Below are 23,072 nucleotides of genomic sequence, written 5' to 3' on the forward strand. Positions count from 1 at the left end.
AATGACACAGTAATATATATACTTTACTTACACAAAGAATAGCTTACATGAGAGATAAGGGAGATAAGGGGAGATAAGGGATACTTTACTCCCTTAAAGCATTATACAAACAAAAGCAGGTTCTAACCAGTTCTCACAGCCTTTGGGGCACCAAAGATAAGGAGCCAATAACAGATCACTCTTTTGTGCAGTGTATGAAGAGGTTATTGGACAGTTGAAGGACAAATACCAGTGAATAGTACATATACTTCTAAAAATTACTTCTAAAAATTAACCTTTCCAGAAACAAGTCTCTCACTGTTGCCGCTTGCTATAGACCTCCCTCTGCCCCCAGCTGTGCCCTTGATACCATATGTGAATTGATTGCCCCCCATCTATCTTCTGAGCTCGTGCTACTAGGTGACCTAAACTGGGACATGCTTAATTAACAACCCGGCCATCCTACAAACTAAGCATGATGCCCTCAATCTCACACAGATTATCAATGAACCTACCAGGTACAACCCCAAATCAGTAAACACGGGCACACTCATAGATGTCATCCTAACTAATTCGCCCTCCAAATACACCTCTGCTGTTTTCAATCAAGATCTCAGCGATCGCTGCCTTATTGCCTATATCCGTAATGGGTCTGCGACCAAACGACCACCCCTCATCACTGTCAAACGCTCCCTGAAACACTTCTGCGAGCAGGCCTTTCTAATCGACCTGGCCGGGGTATCCTGGAATGACATTGACCTCATCCCGTCAGTATATGATGCCTGGCTATTCTTTAAAAGTGCCTTCCTCACCATCTTAAATAAGCATGCCCCTCTCAAAAAATTTAGAACTAGGAATAGATATAGTCCTTGGTTCACTCCAGACCTGTCTGCCCTTGACCAGCACAAAAACATCCTGTGGCGTTCTGCAATAGCATCGAATAGCCCCCGTGACATGCAACTTTTCAGGGAAGTTAGGAACTAATATACACAGGCAGTTAGAAAAGCTAAGGCAAGCTTTTTCAAACAGAAATTTGCATCCTGTAGTACTAACTCAAAAAAGTTTTGGGACACTAAAGTCCATGGAGAATAAGAGCACCTCCTCCCAGCTGCCCACTGCTCTGAGGCTAGGAAATGCTGTCACCACCGATAAATCCACTATAATTGAGAATTTCAATAAGCATTTCTCTACGGCTGGCCATGCTTTCCACATGGCTACCCCTACCCCGGTCAACTGCCTGGCTCCCTCCACAGCAACCCGCCAAAGCCCCCACCATTTCTCCTTTACCCAAATCAAGATAGCTGATGGTCTGAAAGAGCTGCAAAATCTGGACCACTACAAATCAGCCGGGCTAGACAATCTGGACCCTCTCTTTCTAAAATTATCTGCAGAAATTGTTGCAACCCCTATTACTAGCCTATTCAACCTCTCTTTCGTATCGTCTGAGATTCCCAAAGATTGGAAAGCTGCCGCGGTCATCCCCCTCTTCAAAGGGGGTGACACTCTAGACCCAAACTGCTACAGACCTACAGTGGGGCAAAAAAGTATTTAGTCAGCCACCAATTGTGCAAGTATTCCCACTTAAAAAGATGAGAGGCCTGTAATTTTCATCATAGGTACACTTCAACTACAACAGACAAAATTAGGGGAAAAAATCCAGAAAATCACATTGTAGGATTTTTAAGGAATTTATTTGCAAATTCTGGTGGAAAATAAGTATTTGGTCAATAACAAAAGTTTATCTCAATACTTTGTTATATACCCTTTGTTGGCAATGACAGAGGTCAAACATTTTCTGTGAGTCTTCACAAGGTTTTCACACACTGTTGCTGGTATTTTGGCCCATTCCTCCATGCAGATCTCCTCTAGAGCAGTGATGTTTTGGGGCTGTTGCTGGGCAACACAGACTTTCAACTCCCTCCAAAGATTTTCTATGGGGTTGAGATCTGGAGACTGGCTAGGCCACTCCAGGACCTTGAAATGCTTCTTACGAAGCCACTCCTTCGTTGCCCGGGCAGTGTGTTTGGGATCATTGTCATGCTGAAAGACCCAGCCACGTTTCCTCTTCAATGCCCTTGCTGATGGAAGGAGGTTTTCACTCAAAATCTCACGATACATGGCCCCATTCATTATTTCCTTTACAAGGATCAGTCGTCCTGGTCCCTTTGCAGAAAAACAGCCACAAAGCATGATGTTTCCACCCCACATGCTTCACAGTAGGTATGGTGTTCTTTGGATGCAACTCAGCATTCTTTGTCCTCCAAACACGACGAGTTGAGCTTTTACCAAAAAGTTATATTTTGGTTTCATCTGACCATATGACATTCTCCCAATCTTCTTCTGGATCATCCAAATGCTCTCTAGCAAACTTCAGACGGGCCTTGACATGTACCGGATTAAGCAGGGGGACATGTCTGGCACTGCAGGATTTGAGTCCCTGGCGGCGTAGTGTGTTACTGATGATAGGCTTTGTTACTTTGGTCCCAGCTCTCAGGTCATTCACTAGGTCCCCCCGTGTGGTTCTGGGATTTTTGCTCACCGTTCTTGTGATCATTTTGACCCCACGGGGTGAGATCTTGCGTGGAGCCCCAGATCGAGGGAGATTATCAGTGGTCTTGTATGTCTTCCATTTCCTAATAATTGCTCCCACAGTTGATTTCTTCAAACCAAGCCGCTTACCTATTGCAGATTCAGTCTTCCCAGTCTGGTGCAGGTCTACAATTTTGTTTCTGGTGTCCTTTGACAGCTCTTTGGTCTTGGCCATAGTGGAGTTTGGAGTGTGACTGTTTGAGGTTGTGGACAGGTGTCTTTTATACTGATAACAAGTTCAAATAGGTGTCATTAATACAGTGGACAGAGGAGCCTCTTAAAGAAGAAGTTACAGGTCTGTGTGAGCTTGTTTGTTATTGACCAAATTCTTATTTTCCAACATAATTTGCAAATATATTCATAAAAAATCCTACAATGTGATTTTCTGGATTTGTCTTCTCATTTTGTCTGTCATAGTTGAAGTGTACCTGTGATGAAAATTACAGGCCTCTCTCATCATTTTAAGTGGGAGAACTTGCACAATGGGTGGCTGACTAAATACTTTTTTGCCCCACTGTATATCTATCCTACCCTGTCTTTTTAAGTTCTTCGAAAGCCAAGTTAACAAAACAGATTACTGACCATTTCGAAACCCACCATACCTTCTCCGCCATGCAATCTGGTTTCAGAGTTGGTCATGGGTGCACCTCAGCCACGCTCAAGGTTCTAAACGACATCATAACCGCCATCGAGACATTACTGTGCAGCCGTATTCATCGACCTGGCCAAGGCTTTCGACTCTGTCAATCACAACATTCTTATTGGCAGACTCGACAGCCTTGGTTTCTCAAATGATTGCCTCTTCTGGTTTACCAACTACTTCTCTGATAGAGTTCAGTGTGGGCCTGTTGTCCCGACCTCTGACAGTCTCTATGGGTGTGCCACAGGGTTAAATTCTCGGGCCGACTCTCTTTTCTGTATACATCAATGATGTTGCTCTTGCTGCTGGTGATTCTCTGAACCACCTCTACGCAGACGACACCATTCTGTACACTTCTGGCCCCTCCTTGGACACTGTGTTAACTAACCTCCAGACGAGCTTCAATGCCATTACAACTCTCCTTCCGTGGCCTACACCTGCTCTTAAACGCAAATAAAACTAAATGCATGCTATTCAATCGATCACTGCCCGCACCTGCTCGCCCGTCCAGCATCACTACTCTGGACGGCTCTGACTTAGAATACGTGGACAATTACAAATACCTGGGTGTCTGGTTAGACTGTAAACTCTCCTTCCAGACTCACATTAAGCATCTCCAATTCAAAATTAAATCTAGAATCGGCTTCCTATATCACAACAAAGCATCCTTCACTCATGCTGCCAAACATACCCTTGTAAAACTGACCATCCTACTGATCCTCGACTTCGGTGATGTCATCTATAAAATAGCCTCCAACACTCTACTCAACAAACTGGATGTAGTCTATCACAGTGCCATCCGTTTTGTCACCAAAGCCCCATACACTACCCACCATTGCGACCTGTACGCTCTCGTTGGTTGGCCCTCGCTTCATACTCGTCGCCAAACCCACTGGCTATAGGTTATCTACAAGTCTCTGCTAGGTAAAGCCCCGCCTTATCTCAGCTCACTGGTCACCATAGCAGCACCCACTCGTAGCATGCACAGGTATATTTCACTGGTCACCACCAAAGCCAGTTCCTCCTATGGTCGTCTTTCCTTCCAGGTCTCTGCTGCCCATGACTGGAACGAATTGCAAAACTCTCTGAAGCTGAAGACTCACATCTCCCTCACTAGCTTTAAGCACCAGCTGTCAGAGCAGCTTACAGATCACTGCACCTGTACATAGCCCATCTGTAAACAGCCCATCTATCTACCTACCTCATCCCCATACTGGTATTTATTTATTTATTTATTTTGCTCCTTTGCACCCCAGTATCTCTACCTGCACATTCATCTTCTGCCGATCTACCATTCCAGTGTTTAATTGCTTCCTTAACTTACCTCATTTGCACTCACTGTATATAGACTTTTTGTTTTCTTTGGTTCTACTGTATTATTGACTGTATGTATTGTTTATTCCATGTGTAACTCTGTGTTGTTGTATGTGTCGAATTGCTACTCTTTATCTTGGCCAGGTCGCAGTTGCAAATGAGAGCTTCTTCTCAACTAGCCTACCTGGTTAAATAAAGGTGAAATACATTTTTTTAAATAAAAATAGTACTCTTCAACTCAAGCATTTACATAGCATTTTTGCCCCATCCTACTGAAATAGTCAATGTATTGATCGAGTGTATTTACTCCAATAAACAACTGTCCAAGGCAGTTAATACATAACATGCTCAGATTAACTATAGAGAGAAATAGTAATGGCGTCTTTTTGGAGCCACTAACTCCGCCATGGTTAGTTGGACAAAGCCTATGGAGAAAATTAATGGCGTTTTGGATAAATGCTGTCTGTTCTATGAGATAATATTCATCAGCTAATGTCACTTTTTGGGAATTTTGAAAAAATGTATGTAATTAAAGAAAAAACAAAACACATAAAGGCTTCATAGTAATTTATAAAGGTCATGTTAACTGACTATGATCTCATAGAACAAAAGGTGTAAGATCGCCTAAGCCTGTGTTAACCTCAGACCTTATTTTCTGCGTTTATTCCAAAACCTTATTCTTTTGCCATTAATTTTTCCTATATGGATGGCTGAACTGGGGGGCCAGGACCAAGTTTGGGAAACCCTAGACAAGACGTGACATAGTAAACAAAAAAATCTGGGACACTCAAATTAGTATGATATGTTACATTTGGTATGGTTATATAAGTCAGAAGGTTACTTAAGGCAAAAATTAAAGGAGGGTGGATGGATAGGCGTATAACGCAAAACTCTAACAGCCCAAAGGGAGGGTGGGTGATTGGTTGGTTGGTCGGAGGATATATTGTACAAATTGCAATTCGTAACATATCATACAAAATGGATGACGGACAACCACAAATTAATTCATACCATACCAAACATAATATATAATACTAATTTAAGTGTCCCAGAATTTTTGTTTATTATGTTACGTCTACCCCTGAGTTCAGGTTGATCATATACATAAAGACAGCTAGGGAGAGCCACAGCAGTGTGCAATCTGCCACGGACTCAGATAAGTCACATATGTCTTAATAGTAGATAGAGGGAGGCAGACCTTTTCTCATGAAGGGGGAGATGGACTGGTCAAAGACTGGTTTGGGGATAAAGGAGTAGTTGGCCATCGGGTTCTCCTTCATGGTCTTAAAGGAGGTCAGCTCCACAATGCGGCTGATGACATCATCTGCGAGCGACAGATCAAGGTAGTGCATGATGCGCTCCACTTCTCGTTGAGGATTCTGTGAGGAAGACAAACAATGAGAATTTAGCTGGAATATGTGTGTGTGTGTGTGTGTGTGTGGGGGGGGGGGGGGTAGTACTTGCAAAACACCATTAGAGTTTAGTTTGAGAAAGACGCCTCACATGTCCTCAACTGGCAGCTTCATTAAATAGTACCCGCAAAACACCAGTCTCAACATCAACAGTGAAGAGGCAACTGCGGGATGCTCTCCTTCTAGGTAGAGTTACTATGTCCAAAGTCTGTGTTCTTTTGCCCATCTTAATCTTTTATTTTTATTGGCCAGTCTGAGATATAGCTTTTTCTTTGCAACTTTGCCTAGAAGGCCAGCATCCCGGAGTCACCTCTTCACTGTTGATGTTGAGACTGGTGTTTTGCGGGTACTATTTAATGAAGCTGCCAGTTGAGGACATGTGAGGCGTCTTTCTCAAACTAAACACTCTAATGTACTTGTCCTCTTGCTCAGTTGTGCAACGGGGCCTCCCACACGTCTTTCTATTCTGGTTAGAGCCAGTTTGTACTGATCTGTGAAGGGAGTAGTACACGTCATTGTACGAGATTTTCAGTTTCTTGGCAATTTCTCGCATGGAATTGCCTTCATTTGTCAGAACAAGAATAGACTGACGAGTTTCAGAAGAAAGGTCTTTGTTTCTGGCCATTTTGAGCCTGTAATCGTACCCACAAATGCTGATGCCGCAGATGCTCAACTAGTCTAAAGAAGGCCAATTTAATCGCTTCTTTAATCAGAGCAACAGTTTTCAGCTGTGCTAACATAATTGCAAAAGGGTTTTCTAATGATCAATTAGCCTTTTAAAATTATAAACTTGGATTAGCTAACACAACACGCCATTGGAACACAGGAGTGATGGTTGCTGATAATGGGCCTCTGTACGCCATTCGGGCACATTCTGACTTTGAATTTAAGCATGGGGAAACGCATGTGCCAGCCAGGTCTGCTTTTGGGGTAGAGATCATAGAAATGGAGGTGTGGCAGAGATGTGTTTACAGATAAGATCATTCTGACCCTGGCTTCACACATAAATCCACCACCTTTACGAGAGAGAAAATCTATACATTTATAAATTACAGTGCTGGTCATAAACTTTTTTGTGTTGTGTGCTTCTCTATGTGTGCACATGCATCCGTGTGTGTGGACATTTGGTGCCGCTCTCCCCTACCTCTTTCATGTCTTCAAAGAAAATGTAGAGTATATTCCTCTTCTCTCGTTCCTCCCAGTAACCCTTCACATGGTCGTACCAGGACCCCCATGCCACTGAGGGAGAGTACAATACACAGTTGAACCACTTACACTCAAAACCAACCAACTCTCATTCTATCAGCATTTACATTAGCACTATCATAAAAGTATTCTCTCTCCATGACAAACACAGGCTAGAATTATTTCTCGGAAAGGGCATATTATTTTATATGAACAGTTCGTGCAGGAGAAGCTGGGTCCCATGCCGTTGATTAACATTGTGCACCGCACGGGTCCTCTACGGAACGGATCTCGGTGTATGATTGTATGGACCAAAGCTTTAAAGTTAAGCGGCAATTGTGTGCCTTGCAGCAGAATCCAGGGGTCTGACCTATGCAGGGATGAGGGTCAGCATCTATCCAGGACTGAGTGCCGAACTGCTAACACAGAGGGAAAGCTACAACGAGGTGAGCTCCCAGCTACGCAAGCTAAACCTGAGATGTGGCTTCATCCACCAGGCAAAACGAATCTTGACCTTCCAGAACACAACACACGTTTCCACTGCCAAGGAAGTGCAAGACATCTTAAAGAAGCCCATCAAACCCAACACACAAGGGGATTAGCCAACAGATGGAACCCCATGACTGGCTTATTATTCAGGTACGCTATATCCATGCACAATCATGCAGCCTAGCCTATGGCTATGATGCTGCCCTCAGCATAAGACAATGAAGAGGATACCCCACAAATTTGAGGAAAAGGAATAATATAAATATTATTGCTGAGCATTGAACTTGTTAGAATTATATTGCCTATGGTCCAGGACATTTACATAGTGATGACACCATGCCAATTAATGAACAATGGACAACATACGGACTTAAATCTGCTTGGGGGAATGATTTATAGAGAGGGTCTTGTGGGTGGTGACATGACTTTCATTAACGTGATGACTGTTATTTATCAAATCTACTAACTATGTTTAATTGTCACCCAATTCTATTAATCATGTAACAATTAACTCATTAGGAATTTGGGGCCACCACGGGAGAAGTTGTTTAACGAGTTACTATCTCCTGAAGTAACTCTAGAAGATATATAGATATCTCTTACATCAATAACAATCACTTATTAATCATTACCTCATATCAGTCTCATTCTGAACATTGCAGACTTCTTGAATCCGCAAGAACCCCAGCCTTTCTGATTATTCAGTATACTACACAAATTGATTTAATCATTTATTTACTAACTAACTAAATAATAACACAGAATACACATACACACTTACGTGACACAAACATCCCTAGTGGACTAACAAGATATGACAGCTTGTTTCACATATGGAGGGATGGGTAGATAAAGAGAGGGAGAGACAAAGAGAGTCAAACTTATCGTACATTTGGAAACTACCCTCAAAGTAATAATAAGACTTTCCTCATGAACCACTGCTCGTTTGGGGTAAGGAATGTAATGTATTTATGTGCAGATGTCTTTGTCCTTTGTCTCTCTGAAACCAATCGATCCTTCTATGGGAAGTGGCTCGATGGGTGTAAGGCTCTGGTTGTCTACCAGAGGTCTCAATGTCCTTAGTTGTTCCGGGTTGTAGTGGATGTTTCTTCAGATACACCACTTATTGTCTGATAGGATCTTCTCCTTCCTTTCTCGGGTAGATAGTCAAGTTCTAGATCCCTTTACATGCACAGCTGGAGACTGTCAAATGTTCTGGACTAGTCTTTATCTTCTTCACTCGTGTCTTAGAGTTTCAACCATTCATAATGTTTAGCTCACACTGTCCATCTGCTGGTCTGAATATGTTAATTTTTAGACAGTCCTTTTATGCATTCTGGTTGGAAAGGTGGTTCCATCCCACTGACATGCTCTTCTGACCTCATTAGGGGCGTGACTTAGTTAATGTGCAACGGACATGAAAAACTATTATCTCATTAGAAAACCAAAATCACATTCCTATCTTAACAAACAGAGTTTCATTGTTCTTCATATTCTATTAACATCATATTGGATGGAAAACTGAAAGCTAGAATGTCTTTCCTTCCTAAGTTACAGTATTTGGTTCATACAGTTTTTAATAACATCACAAAATAATAAACAATATGACAGGATTATTCTTTAGATCCCCACAGACCATTCTTAACAGTCCTATCTTATAAATATTATTCCAAAGTTCACTCTTTGGGCAAAATGTCTCTGTAACAAAGACATTCCTTTCCCAATACTGAGGAGCAAAGGGAGAGTTCTCTTTAATTTAATTTACGACAGGGTGTGACGGTGTCATCTCTCCTGTGGGAGAGAGGGGGGTCTGCCTATCTGTCAGCCATTTGGCATGCTGATCTGAGGCCTTGGATCCTCACCCAGGAGAGTCATGACAGTGGTGAGCGACCAATTGGTGGGTTTCCCTGTGGGTCCTGCTTTTTATTTTGTATATCCATGGGCTTATCAACATTAAAGATAGTATTGACATTTTAGAAGAACAATGGCAACACTAGCTATTCTCTAAGGAATTTGAAAGGCCTTAATATTCCTATCAAACGTTCCAGCTGTCTTGATATTTTAACAAGAAACCATATAACAATGCCCCAAGAAACACACCTGCTCCAAAAGGATGCAAATAGAATAGATAACCATTTCTACAAACTGGCTGTTTTTCATCAGCCCCAAACAAAACTAAGGGTGCAATAATGATACATAAGAAACTCAAAATCACCATCCTTGATAAAGGCAAAAACCAAGAAGGCAGAATCACTTTCCTTAAATGTATCCATAATGGAAATAAAAATTGCCTTTATTCATGTGTTTGCTCCAAGTTCATATGATCCTCAGTTTTTTATTATCTGAACACCATATTGTTAGAATTAACTGAATTCCAACTGGTTATTAGGACAGACATGAATGCCAATCTGAACATGCAGGACAAATCTAATAAAACCAACTACAATCCACAGGCAACCAACGCTGTCCAACATATACTCTCTGATTACAACCTCAATGATGCCTATTACTTACTGCGAGATACAAATTTCAGAATCTCCTTAAAGAGCCACAAGATGGCGCTTTAATGTTTCCTTATTACAAAATGCAACTTTCTGTGAACAATTTGAAACTGAATTTAAATAATTCATATTTATGAAGAAAAATTCAGTCAATGATCCTCAGATTTTATAGGACACCATTAAAGGTTTTATTGAAAACAATGCAACTTAATTTTCATCTGGGCTGAATAAATAAAAATGAAAGAAGATATCAGAAGTGTCAAAGTTATTAATAATGTTAGAGCGTTCTCAACAAACATTTTTTTAAGACCAGGTAGGGACTACACGATTCAAAGTCAAGACATAACTAAATCTTTTGATAAGATAGTGAGCAAAATTTGCCATCCATCAAGTTAGACAATTACTTCCATGGTAATCAAGCCAGTCATCTACTGACTAACAAGATTCACAGTAACAATAAATTAGTGGATATTGCAACTATTCAATCTGAATGAGGTGAATTACTATCAGAACCCATGTATTGGTCACATGCACGTGGTTAGCAGATGTTATTGGGAGTGTAGTGAAATGCTTGTGCTTGTAGTTCCGACAGTGCAGCAATATCTAACATGTAATCGAACAATTCCACAACAATTACCTAATACACACAAATCTAAGTAAAGAAATGGAATAAGAATATATACAGTTGAAGTCTGAAGTTTACATACACTTAAGTTGGAGTCATTAAAACTAGTTTTTCAACCACTCCACAAATTTCTTGTTAACAAACTATAGTTTTGGCAAGTCGGTTAGGACATCTTCTTTGTGCATGACACAAGTCATTTTTCCAACAATTGTTTACAGACAGATTGTTTCACTTATAATTCACTGTATCACAAATCCAGTGGGTCAGAAGTTTACATACGCTAAATTGACTGTGCCTTTAAACAGCTTGAAAAATTCCAGAAAATTATGTCATGACTTTAGAAGCTTCTGATAGTCTAATTGACATCATTTGTGAGTCAATTGGAGGTGTACCTGTGAATGTATTTCAAGGCCTACCTTCAAACTCAGTGCCTCTTTGCTTGACATCATGAGAAAATCAAAGAAATCAGCGAAGACCTCAGAAAAAAATTGTAGACCTCCACAAGTCTGGTTCATCCTTGGGAGCAATTTCCAAACGCCTGAAGGTACCACGTTCATCTATACAAACAATAGTACGCAAGTATAAACACCATGGGACCACACAGTCGTCATACCACTCAGGAAAGAGACGCGTTCTGTCTCCTAGAGATGAATGTACTTTGGTGTGAAAAGTGCAAATCAATCCCAGAATAACAGCAAAGGACCATGTGAAGATGCTGGAGGAAACAGGTACAAAATTATCTATATCCACAGTAAAACGAGTCCCATATCGACATAACCTGAAAGGCCGCTCAACAAGGAAGAAGCCACTGCTCCAAACCACCATAAAAAAGACAGACTACGGTTTGCAACTGCACATGAGGACAAAATATCGTACTTTTTGGAGAAATGTCCTCTGGTCTGATCAAACAAAAATAGAACTGTTTGGCCATAATGACCATTGTTATGTTTGGAGGAAAAAGGGGGATGCTTGCAAGCCAAAGAACACCATCCCAACCGTGAAGCAGGGGGTGGCAGCATCATGTTGTGGGAGTGCTTTGCTGCAGGAGGGACTGGTGCAATTCACAAAATAGATGGCATCATAAGGAAGGAAAAGTATATGGATATATTGAAGCAACATCTCAAAACATCAGTCAGGAAGTTAACGTCTCTTGGGTAGAGGACAGTATTTTGACGTCCAGATGAAAAGCGTGCCCAAAGTAAACTGCCTGTTACTCAGGCCCAGAAGCTAGGATATGCATATAATTGGTAGATTTGGATAGAAAACACTCTAGTTTCTAAAACTGTTCAAATGATGTCTGTGACAGACAGGCGAAACCCCGAGGACAAACCGTCCCCCCCCCAAAAAAAATTTCTGCCTACCTATTTTCAATGGCTATCACTTTTATTATAAGGCCAAGTCCTCCCAGATTGCAGTTCCTAGGGCTTCCACTAGATGTCAACAGTCTTTAGAAAGAGTGTCAAGCTGGCTTTTGGAAAAATGAGCCAGAAATTGTAGTTTTCTTGGTGGCTCCCATTTTGGCTGTAGTGTTTTCATGCATGTGGATGAGAATGCATTCTTTGTTGTTTATCACCGGTAAAGACAATAACGATTCTCCGTCTTAAATTTTATGATTTATTTACGTGTTAGGGTAGCTGAGGTTTGATTATAAACATTGTTTGACTTGTTTGGATAAGTTTATTGGTAACGTTTGGGATTCATTTTGTATGCATTTTGAAGGAGGGAAACCGGTGGATTATTGAATGAAGCGTGCCAGCTAAACTGAGTTTTGGGGGTTATAAAGAAGGACTTTATCGAACAAAAGGATCATTTGTGATGTAGCTGGGACCTTTTGGAGTGCCAACAGAACAAGATCTTCAAAGGTAAGGCTTTTATTATATCGCTATTTCTGACTTTTGTGGCGCACCTGCCTGGTTGAAAAATGTTTTTCATGCTTTTGTATGCGGGGCGCTGTCCTCAGATAATTGCATGGTGTGCTTTCACCGTAAAGCCTTTTTGAAATCTGACACAGCGGCTGGATTAACAAGAAGTTAAGCTTTATTGTGATGTATGACACTTGTATTTTCATGAATGCGCCAGAAATGTGAATTTCGCGCTCTGCCGTTTCACCGGATGTTGTCGAGGTGGGTCGCTAGCGGAATGCCTGCGCCAGAAAGGTTAATGAGCAGAAATTGAATCATCTTGCTGTGGTTCCCTGACACACATAGGTTGATGGAGTGGTATTGTGGGTGACCCGGCATATAGAACGCCCGTTCAGTGCTCTAACATTCATGGGAATGGAGAGGAGCTGAGTGGGGATGTTCAGCTCGGAAGCCAGGATAGCGTCCATAAAGCTGTCATCGGCCCCAGAGTCGATGAGTACCCGAAGAGATTGACTGGTTCCCCCACAGAAAAATGGCATGAAAAGGGGTGCGAGTAAAGGGAGAAGAAAAGTTCTCTGTATGGCCCACCAGAGTACTCACTCCTACTGGTGAGACTGGTCTTTTAGTGGGCAGGTGGAGACGAAATGACAAGTAGTCACGCAATTCAGGCAACTCTTAGTGTGAAGCCTGTATAGCTAGCCGTTCAGCTGGAGACAGCCTAGCTCTGGCCTAGTTGCATAGGCTCGGGAAGAGGTGAATCGGCATCTTCGAAGGCTCTCTGAGAAACTTGGGTAGCCTCGGGTTCTCTCAACAACGGAGCTGTCAGGGACTTTCAGGATAGCTCAGAGACGAGGTGGAATCGACTCTCCTCTCATTCCTTCGTTCCCGTAGTCGCCCATCGATCCAAATTGTCAAGGTGATGAGTGAGTCGAGATCCATTGGTAGTTCCCGAACTGCAAGCTCATCCTTTCCTTCCTCCGATTCTCCATGCAGGAACATGTCAAATAGTGCCTCCGTGTTCCAGGCTCTCTCAATTGCCAACGTGTGGAAATCAACCGCATAGTCTGCCACACTGCGGGAGTCTTGATAAAGCTGGAGTAACTTCTGGGCAGCCTCTCTCCCGGACAATACGTTCTTTACCTCCGCCACAAACTCCTCCAGATTGAAGCATACGGCAACTCCTCGTGCCTTCCAATGGTGGCTCCTTGGGAGAGCTGGTCCGAGTCTGCTGGGTTGTACTGGCAATGACGTTTCAGGTAAAACCCAGATGCAGAGTATCAAAGTAACAAAAGTTTATTACTAACACAGGGACAGGCAAAACGACAGGGGCAGGCAGAGGTCAGTAATCCAGTGTGGTGTGGCAAGGTACAAACGGTTGGCAGGCTCAGGGTCAGGGCAGGCAGAAAGGTCAAAACCGGGAAAAACTAGAAGTCACAGTCAACTTAGTGTATGTAAACTTCTGACCCACAGGAATTGTGATACAGTGAAATAATCTGTCTGTAAACAATTGTTGGAAAAATGACTTGTGTCATGCACAAAGTAGATGTCCTAACTAACTCGCCAAAACTATAGTTTGTTAACAAGAAATTTGTGGAGTGGTTGAAAAACAAGTTTTAATGACTCCAACCTAAGTGTATGTAAACTTCCGACTTCAACTGTACATATGCTATTTGGCCAAAAACATGTGAACACGTGCTCATCGAACATCTCATTCTAAAATCATGGGCATTAATATGGAGTTGGTCCCTCCTTTGCTGCTATAACAGTCTCCACTCTTCTAGGAAGGCTTTCTACTGGATGTTGGAACATTGCTGCAGGAACTTGCTCCCATTCAGCCACAAGAGCATTAGTGGGGTTGGGAACTGATGTTGGGCGATTAATCCTGGCTCGCAGTCAGCATTTCAATTCATCCCAAAGGTGTTCAATGGGGTTGAGGTCAGGGCTCTCTGCAGACCAGTCAAGTTCTTCCACACCGATCTCGACAAACCATTTCTGTATGGGCCTCTACTTTGTGCACGGGGGCATTGTCATGCTGAAACAGGAAAGGGCCTTCCCCAAATTGTTGCCACAAAGTTTGAATCACAGAATGGTCTAGGATGTCATTGTATGCTGTAGCGTTAAGACTTCCCTTCACTGGAACTAAGGGGCCTAGCTCGAACCATGAAAAACAGCCCCAGACCATTATTCCTCCTCCACCAAACTTTACAATTGTCACGACATATTGGGGCAGGTAGCGTTCTCATGACATCCGCCAAACCCAGATATGTCCGTCGGACTGCCAGATGGTGAAGCGTGATTCAACCCTCAAGAGAACGCATTCCCGCTGCCAATGGCGGCGAGCTTTACACCACTCCAGATGAAACTTGACATTGCGCATGGTGATCTTAGGCCAGTTTGCGGCTGCTCGGCCATGGAAACCCATTTCATTAAGTTCCCGACGAACAGTTCTTGTGCTGACATTGCTTCCAGGGGCAGTTTGGAACTCGGTAGTGAGTGTTGAAACCGAGAATATATTATTTTTACGCTCTACAGCACCCGTTCTATGAGCTTGTGTGGCCTACACCTTCGCAGCTGAGCCATTGTTGCAGCTCTAGGAGGGCAGAAATTTGCCCAACTCAATTGTTGGAAAGGCGACATCCTATCACGGTGCCACATGGAATGTCATTGACCTTTTCAAGACGGGCTACTCTACTGCCAATGCTTGTCTATGGAGATCGCATGGCTGTGTGCTCATTTATCCTGGCATTGAAAGCGCCATGCTCTACCAACTGAGGCATAAAGGACCACATTGGTATTAGTCATTTAGGAAAATGTTAGTTTCATTATATTACTTACGTTCTCCATTCATGAACTTGTGGATGTAGCCGTCCCACGGTCCAGGCTCAGGCTGGGTTAGATTCATGCGGTCAAAGTGGTAGTAGCTGACCAGGTTGTCCTTAGCATTCCTTGCAACATAGATAACCTGGGGAGAAGATGGCCATTGGAAGGTGTATCGTTTTGGTTGTCATTTACTGTTCTATGGATAATTTTTCAGATAACGTTAACTGAACATATTTACTTCATTCTAAAGCATCTCCAAACTCATAAAAAAAAAATCTGAATCTAGTACCTTTCACACTATAATTCCGACCAGAACTGTAATGTGCTAGCTCTGATATTGTCCCTTCACATCGTCCTTTTCAGCATGGTTCCAACAACTACGGTGGATGCATAACTAGCCCAGCACAGTACAGTTCGGCTCAGCTTAGTAGTATGAAAAGGGAATTAGGAGTCGTACTCCACCTTACCTTGCATTTGTTTTTCCAGAACCCTTCGGGCACCAACTTGAAAGGCAGATGGGTCTTGATGACCCTTGGGGGGTCCATGTTTTTAAGGAGGCTCAAGCCTAGGAGACACAATAGGATAAGTAAAATATTAGGGAGTTCTTGAAGGGTTAAAGTGTGGGTCATTCTTACATTGCACTGGCTTTTGCATCCCTCGCCTTGAATTTGGGGATGTGGTTTGATGTGGGTGTGTTATGTTTCCTATGTTTTTTTGCTATGATTCTTTGGTATGTATGTTTGTTATGTTCGTACCCTGGCAGTTATTGTTGTTTGACCCTCTATACTCAACATAGTTGAGTTATCCTTAACATCCTAAACCACTGTACTATTTTTGACAGGGCCCTGAGTTTGAGGATGAGCTTGGAGGGTACTATGGTGTTGAAGGCTGAGCTATAGTCAATGAACAGCATTCTTACATAGGTATTCCTCTTGTCCAGATGGGATAGGGCAGTGTGCAGTGCGATGGCGATTGCATCATCTGTGGATCTATTTGGACAATATGCAAATTGAGGTGGGTCTAGTGTGTCTGGTAAGGTGGAGGTTATATGATCCTTAACTAGCTTCTCAAAGCACTTAATCAGTTACCTTGATTCATATTGGGACCAATCTTGTCCAGAAAGTTGACTCAAGTTTGCGAAAATGCACCTGGAAGAACCTAGATGATCATCAAAACTCTGTTCTATAGACAGATTAGTCAAAAGTATAACTTTTTGGATGACATGGGTCCCGTCATGCCCGGTGAAAACCAAACACTTCATTCCATGGTAAGAACCTCATACCAACGGTCAAGCGTGATGGTCGTGTGATGGTTTGGGGATGCTTTGCTGCCTCAGGACATGGACGACTTGCTTTAATAGAAGGAACCATGAATTCTGCTCTGTATCAGAGAATTCTACAGGAGAATGTCAGGCCATCCGTCTGTGAGCTGAAGCTGAAGCGCAGCTATTTCATGCAGCAAGACAATGATCCAAAACATACTATCAGGTCTACATGAAAATGGTTAAACATTTGAAGTTTTGGAATGGCTAAGTCAAAATCCAGGCCTAATCCCAATGTTGTGGCAGGACAGTGGAATTGGGTGTTGCACAACTTTGTTAATGAAATATGTAAAATAAGTATAGATTTTTTTGTTATCTGTAAACTCCGGTTCCCTTTATCTAATATTAGGTTTTGGTTCTAGATCTGATAACATTCAGTATAAAAAAATATGCAAAAATCAGAAAGGTGGCAAAAACTTTTTCATAGCACTGTATTTGCTGCTTCGTCACTCAATCCCGTTTTAAAAGTCTCCCTAAATGTTTTACATTCCCTGAGACCAACCAGAAATGTTTCCTTCTGCAAATAGCCTACTACTGTAGGTGTGTTTCGCTCGGTGCAACAGAAAGCAGGGGTGTAGTGCTGCCACATAGTTGCTATGTAACTTCTTACAATGGTGCTGGTTTAGTAAATTTAGATCAAAGCTGAATCAATGTCTTTCAAGATCATATAATGATTCATTAGTATTCTACCTGACATAACCAAATCCAAATAGAATAGTATATTATAATGTTACTGTTACACCAAAAACACCACCTAATTTCTTACGGTATTTTAGGATACTTAACATTATTTGTCACATGCGCCAAATACAAGTGTAGACCTCACAGTGAAATTCTAACTTACAACCCCTTAACCAACAGTGCAGTTCAAATAGAGTTAAGAAAATATTTACCAAATAAACTAAAGTAAAAAATAATAAAAAGTAACGCAATAACATAACAATAACGAGGCTATATACAGGGGGTACCGGTACCGAGTCAGTGTGCGGAGGTACAGGTTAGTTGAGGTAATTTTTACATGTAGGTAGGGTTGAAGTGACTATGCATAGATAATAAACAGCGAGCAGCAGCAGTGTATAAAACAAATGGAAGGGGGTGGGGGTCAATGTAAATAGTCCGGTGGCCATTTGATTAGATGTTCAGCAGTCTTATGGCTTGGGGTAGAAGCTGTTAAGGAGATTTTGGTCCTAGACTTGACGCTCCGGTACCGCTTGCCATGTGGTAGCAGAGAAAACAGTCTATGACTTGGGTGACTGGAGTCTCTGACAATTTTATGAACTTTCCTCTGACACCGCCTATTATATACTGTAGGTCCTGGATGGCAGGAAGCTTGGCCCCAGTGATGTACTGGGCCGTACGCACTACAATCTGTAGCGCCTTACGGTCAGATGCCGAGCAGTTCCCATACCAGACAGTAATGCAACCTGTCAGAATGCTATCGATGGTGCAGCTATAGAACTTTTTTGAGAATCTGGGGACCCATGCCAAATCTTTTCAGTCTCCTGAGGCGGAAAAGGTTTTGTTGTGCTCTCTTCACAACTGTCTTAGTGTGTTAGGACCATGAAAGTTCTGAAGATCTCATACAACGCTGTGTACTACTCCCTTCACAGATCAGCCAAACTGGCTCTCCCCAGAATAGAAAGAGGAGTGGGAGGCCCCGGGGCACAACTGAGCAAGAAGACAAGTACATTAGAGTGTCTAGTTTGAGAAACAGATGCCTCACAAGTCCTCAGCTGGCAGCTTCATTGAATAGTACCTGCAAAACACCAGTCTCAATGTCAACAGTAAAGAGGCGACTACGGGATGCTGGCCTACTAGGCAGAGTTGCAAAGAAAAAGCCATATCTCAGACTGGCCAATAAAAAGAAAAGATTAAGATGGGCAAAAGAACACAGACACCGGACAGAGGAACTCTGCCTTACAAAACAACAGACAAAAATGTAAATGCAATAAAAAAATGTTTTTTAAATTCAAACAAAAAAGATAATAAAAAAAGAATGAGACATTAGCCGTAGGCAATACATTTCTTGGCAATCGCTAGCAATATTTCAGTTAGGTTTATAGTATGGCTTTGCCTAAGATTGGAATTAGTAAATTTACCCAGTAGACAGACCTCCGGGTCTAAAGGGAATGCAGCCCCATGAATTGAGTATATGGTATCACATACCCCCTGCCAGAATCCGTTTAGTTTTGAACACTGTCAAGTGGAGTGGACGAATGTTCCTTCATCTGAGCCACATCTAAAACATAGGGAGGAGATATCAGGGTTGAACTCGTGCATTCTAGATGGGGTGATATAGAGCTGATGAAGGAAATTAAACTGGATCAGTCTGTATCTGGAGTTCAATGGGAAAGTAACACCATCCCTGTATAGGTCACGCCATAGTCCCTCATCAAGATCAATACCCAGATCTTTTCCCCATCTAAATCGGGTTTATTTTGCTCCGGCAGTGGTAGTCCTGACATAAGAGCATCGTAAACACGGGAAATGGTCTTGAACAATGGTTGATCTGCATGGCAGAGTTGTTCAATAGGTGACATCTTAGGTAGGTTCCATTGTCCCTTGAGATTCACCCTAATAAAATGTTGTAGTTGTATGTAACTTAAGAAGTCCTTGTTTGACAAGTGGTATTTCTGTTTCAGCTGTTCGAAGGACGTACGAATTCCCTCCTCATAACAATGAGAGTGATACCCTTATCAGACCATGGTCTAAAGTTACTATTCTGGAAAAACATAGGAATCAATCTATTGTTCCATAGAGGGGTTTTAGGGGAAATAAAACCTCTCGTCTGAACAGCTCATGCAGTAGCACCATGCCATGACAGAATTTATAATTAAAGGGTTGTCTGTGGTAGTTTTTATAGATCTCCTGTCCCATTTGTAAAATAATTCTGCCCCAGAGTCCTCATTCAACCATGAGGGAGAAGGACCATTGACAAATCTCTGAGCCAGAAATCTAAACTGCACAGCCCAGTAAAACATTCTGAAATTGGGGAGGTTTAAGCCCCCTTGACCGTAGTCAAGGGTCAGTTTGTCCAGTCTAACCCTAGGGGTTTTGCCGTGCCATATAAAATGTCTGGTCAACTTGTCGAGAGAGGAAAAGAATGCTGCGGGCACATGGATGGGGAGAGATTGCAACAAATATAGAAATCTGGGCAAGACATTCATGTTAATTACATTAATTCTACCCAGTAGAGTGAGAGGCAAGTCCATCCATTTACACAGGTCACCTTCCACCTTTTGCAACAAGCTGACCAGATTGAGTTTATAGAGGATGTTCAGGTTACCATCCACCATCACCACCCAAATATGTGAAGCCCATAGGCGACCATCTAAAAGGAAACTTATGCTTAGTGGTATGATGATCAAAGAAAGACAACAGTAAGATGTTGCTTTTGTTAATTTTTAAATGGACCTTATATCCAGAGAAATAACTATAATACTGTAATAGGTTATGTAAGTGAGAGAGGGAATGTTCTGGATTCGTTAGAAATAAGATAAGGTCGTCCACAAAAAGTGATAATTTATGGGTATGTTGGCCCACCTCAAAGCCATGTACAGTGGGGCAAAAAAGTATTTAGTCAGCCACCAATTGTGCAAGTTCTCCCACTTAAAAAGATGAGAGAGGCCTTTTCATCATAGGTACACTTCAACTATGACAGACAAAATGAGGAAAAAATATCCAGAAAATCACATTGTAGGATTTTTAATGAATTTATTTGCAAATTATGGTGGAAAATAAGTATTTGGTCAATTTGGTCAGCAAAGGTTTATCTCAATACTTTGTTATATACCCTTTGTTGGCAATGACAGAGGTCAAACGTTTTCTGTAAGTCTTCACAAGGTTTTCACACACTGTTGCTGGTATTTTGGCCCATTCCTCCATGCAGATCTCCTCTAGAGCAGTGATGTTTTGGGGCTGTTGCTGGGCAACATGAACTTTCAACTCCCTCCAAAGATTTTCTATGGGGTTGAGATCTGGAGACTGACTAGGCAACTCCAGGACCTTGAAATGCTTCTTACGAAGCCACTCCTTCGTTGCCCGGGCGGTGTGTTTGGGATCATTGTCATGCTGAAAGACCCAGCCACGTTTCATCTTCAATGCCCTTGCTGATGGTAGGCTTTGTTACTTTGGTCCCAGTTCTCTGCAGGTCATTCACTAGGTCCTCCCGTGTGGTTCTGGGATTTTTGCTCACCGTTCTTGTGATCATTTTGACCCCATGGGTGAGATCTTGCGTGGAGCCCCAGATCGAGGGAGATTATCAGTGGTCTTGTATGTCTTCCATTTCCTAATAATTGCTCCCACAGTTGATTTCTTCAAACCAAGCTGCTTACCTATTGCAGATTCAGTCTTCCCAGCCTGGTGCAGGTCGACAATTTTGTTTCTGGTGTCCTTTGACAGCTCTTTGGTCTTGGCCATAGTGGAGTTTGGAGTGTGACTGTTTGAGGTTGTGGACAGGTGTCTTTTATACTGATAACAAGTTCAAACAGGTGCCATTAATACAGGTAACTAATGGAGGACAGAGGAGCCTCTTAAAGAAGAAGTTACAGGTCTGTGAGAGCCAGAAATCTTGCTTGTTTGTAGCTGACCAAATACTTATTTTCCACCATAATTTGCAAATAAATTCATTAAAAATCCTACAATGTGATTTTCTGGATTTTTTTCCCCATTTTGTCTGTCATAGTTGAAGTGTACCTATGATGAAAATTACAGGCCCTCTCATCTTTTTAAGTGGGAGAACTTGCACAATTGGTGGCTGACTAAATACTTTTTTGCCCCACTGTACATATGAGATTAATAATGCAAGATATGCAAACATTATTAAGTGACTATGCTTAGAACATCCGGGATCCACTGAGTGAAGAAATGGACTGGGTCACGGCCCTTGAGGTCCTCTTTCAATCCCACCACACGGATATTGCTACGCCTGCTCTGGTTCTCCATCTGGTCTACCTTGTTTATGAGATAGGCGTTGTCCTTCTGCAGCTGGTTCATAACCTGGTCATGTCGAGTGACGGTATCTTCAAAGGTGCTAATGCGTAACTCAGCCTCAGTCGTTCTCAAAAGGAGATCGTTCTGGGAGGATTTCAGGTCATCAATGGAAGAACGGAGTTCAGACGATTTCTTGTCAATTTCCAGTGAAAGTCCTTTGTTACTATCTTGAATTTCCGGGAGGAGAGTTTTTTATTTGACTTTTAAAAAATGTATTTCACCTTTATTTAACCAGGTAGGCCAGTTGAGAACAAGTTCTCATTTACAACTGCGACCTGGCCAAGATAAAGCAAAGCAGTGCGACACAAACAACAACACAGAGTTACACATGGAATAAACAAACATACAGTCAATAACACCATAGAAAAAAATCTATATACAGTGTGTGCAAATGAGGTAAGATTAGGGAGGTAAGGCAATAAATAGGCCGTAGTGGCAAAGTAATTACAATTTAGCAATTAAACACTGGAGTGAATAATGTGCAGAAGATGAATGTGCAAGTAGAGATACTGGGGTGCAAAGGAGCAAAATTAAAAATAACAATATGGGGATGAGGTAGTTGGATGGGTTATTTACAGATGGGCTATGTACAGGTGCAATGATCTGTGAGCTGCTCTGACAGCTGATGCTTATAGTTAGTGAGGGAGATATGAGTCTCTAGCCTCAGTGATTTTTGCAATTCGTTCCAGTCATTGGCAGCAGCAATAATTTAAAGGAACTGGAAGGAAAGGCGGCCAAAGGAGGAATTGGCTTTGGGGGTGACCAGTGAAATATACCTGTGCATGCTACGGGTGGGTGCTGCTATGGTGACCAGTGAGCTGAGATACGGCAGGACTTCACCTAGCAAAGACTTATAGATGACCTGGAGCCAGTGGTTTTGGTGAGCAATATGAAGCGAGGGCCAGCCAACAAGAACATACAGGTCATAGTGGTGGGTAGTATATAGGGCTTTGGTGACAAAACGGATGGCACTGTGATAGACTGCAAGATGGCGTAGCAGTGCAGACGTGGTTTGTCGTTCTCCCCTGTACATTTTGTATTTTTCATATTTTTTTGTATATATTTCCATTTATTTTCAAATTAAATATACCTTCCGGTAACCTGCCTCACTCCATTTGATACGGAGCCGCTATTTTTAGACCTTTTAGCCAGAACCTCCATCAGCAGCTAGCCATCAGAAGCTAACCAGCTAATTAGCTACTAGCTATTTCGTCATTGTCAGCCACTGCTAGCGGCCTTTACCTTCGGCACAGACACCAGACGCTTTATTCAACTTGACAGCCTGCCAGTATCGGACTGTTTTCTCCGCTACAATGCCAGATTCCTGCCGTAAGCCCTGGTCC

The 23,072-nt window shown here is 42.2% G+C and overlaps 1 protein-coding gene across 1 annotated transcript in view; it reads right to left on the reverse strand.

The window, feature by feature from the left end:
- LOC139365828 (sulfotransferase family 1, cytosolic sulfotransferase 6) overlaps positions 1-23,072 on the reverse strand; it is a 34,726-nt gene that overhangs the window by 649 nt on the left and 11,005 nt on the right. The window contains exons 3-6 of the mRNA XM_071102898.1: positions 15,884-15,981; positions 15,432-15,558; positions 7,079-7,173; positions 5,721-5,901 (exon numbers count right to left, since the gene is read on the reverse strand). Coding sequence (XP_070958999.1) covers positions 5,721-5,901; positions 7,079-7,173; positions 15,432-15,558; positions 15,884-15,981 — 501 coding nt within the window. The remainder of the gene's footprint in view (positions 1-5,720; positions 5,902-7,078; positions 7,174-15,431; positions 15,559-15,883; positions 15,982-23,072) is intronic.

This window comes from Oncorhynchus clarkii, chromosome 14, assembly GCF_045791955.1.
Source record: "Oncorhynchus clarkii lewisi isolate Uvic-CL-2024 chromosome 14, UVic_Ocla_1.0, whole genome shotgun sequence".
Classification (NCBI taxonomy): Eukaryota; Metazoa; Chordata; class Actinopteri; order Salmoniformes; family Salmonidae; genus Oncorhynchus; species Oncorhynchus clarkii.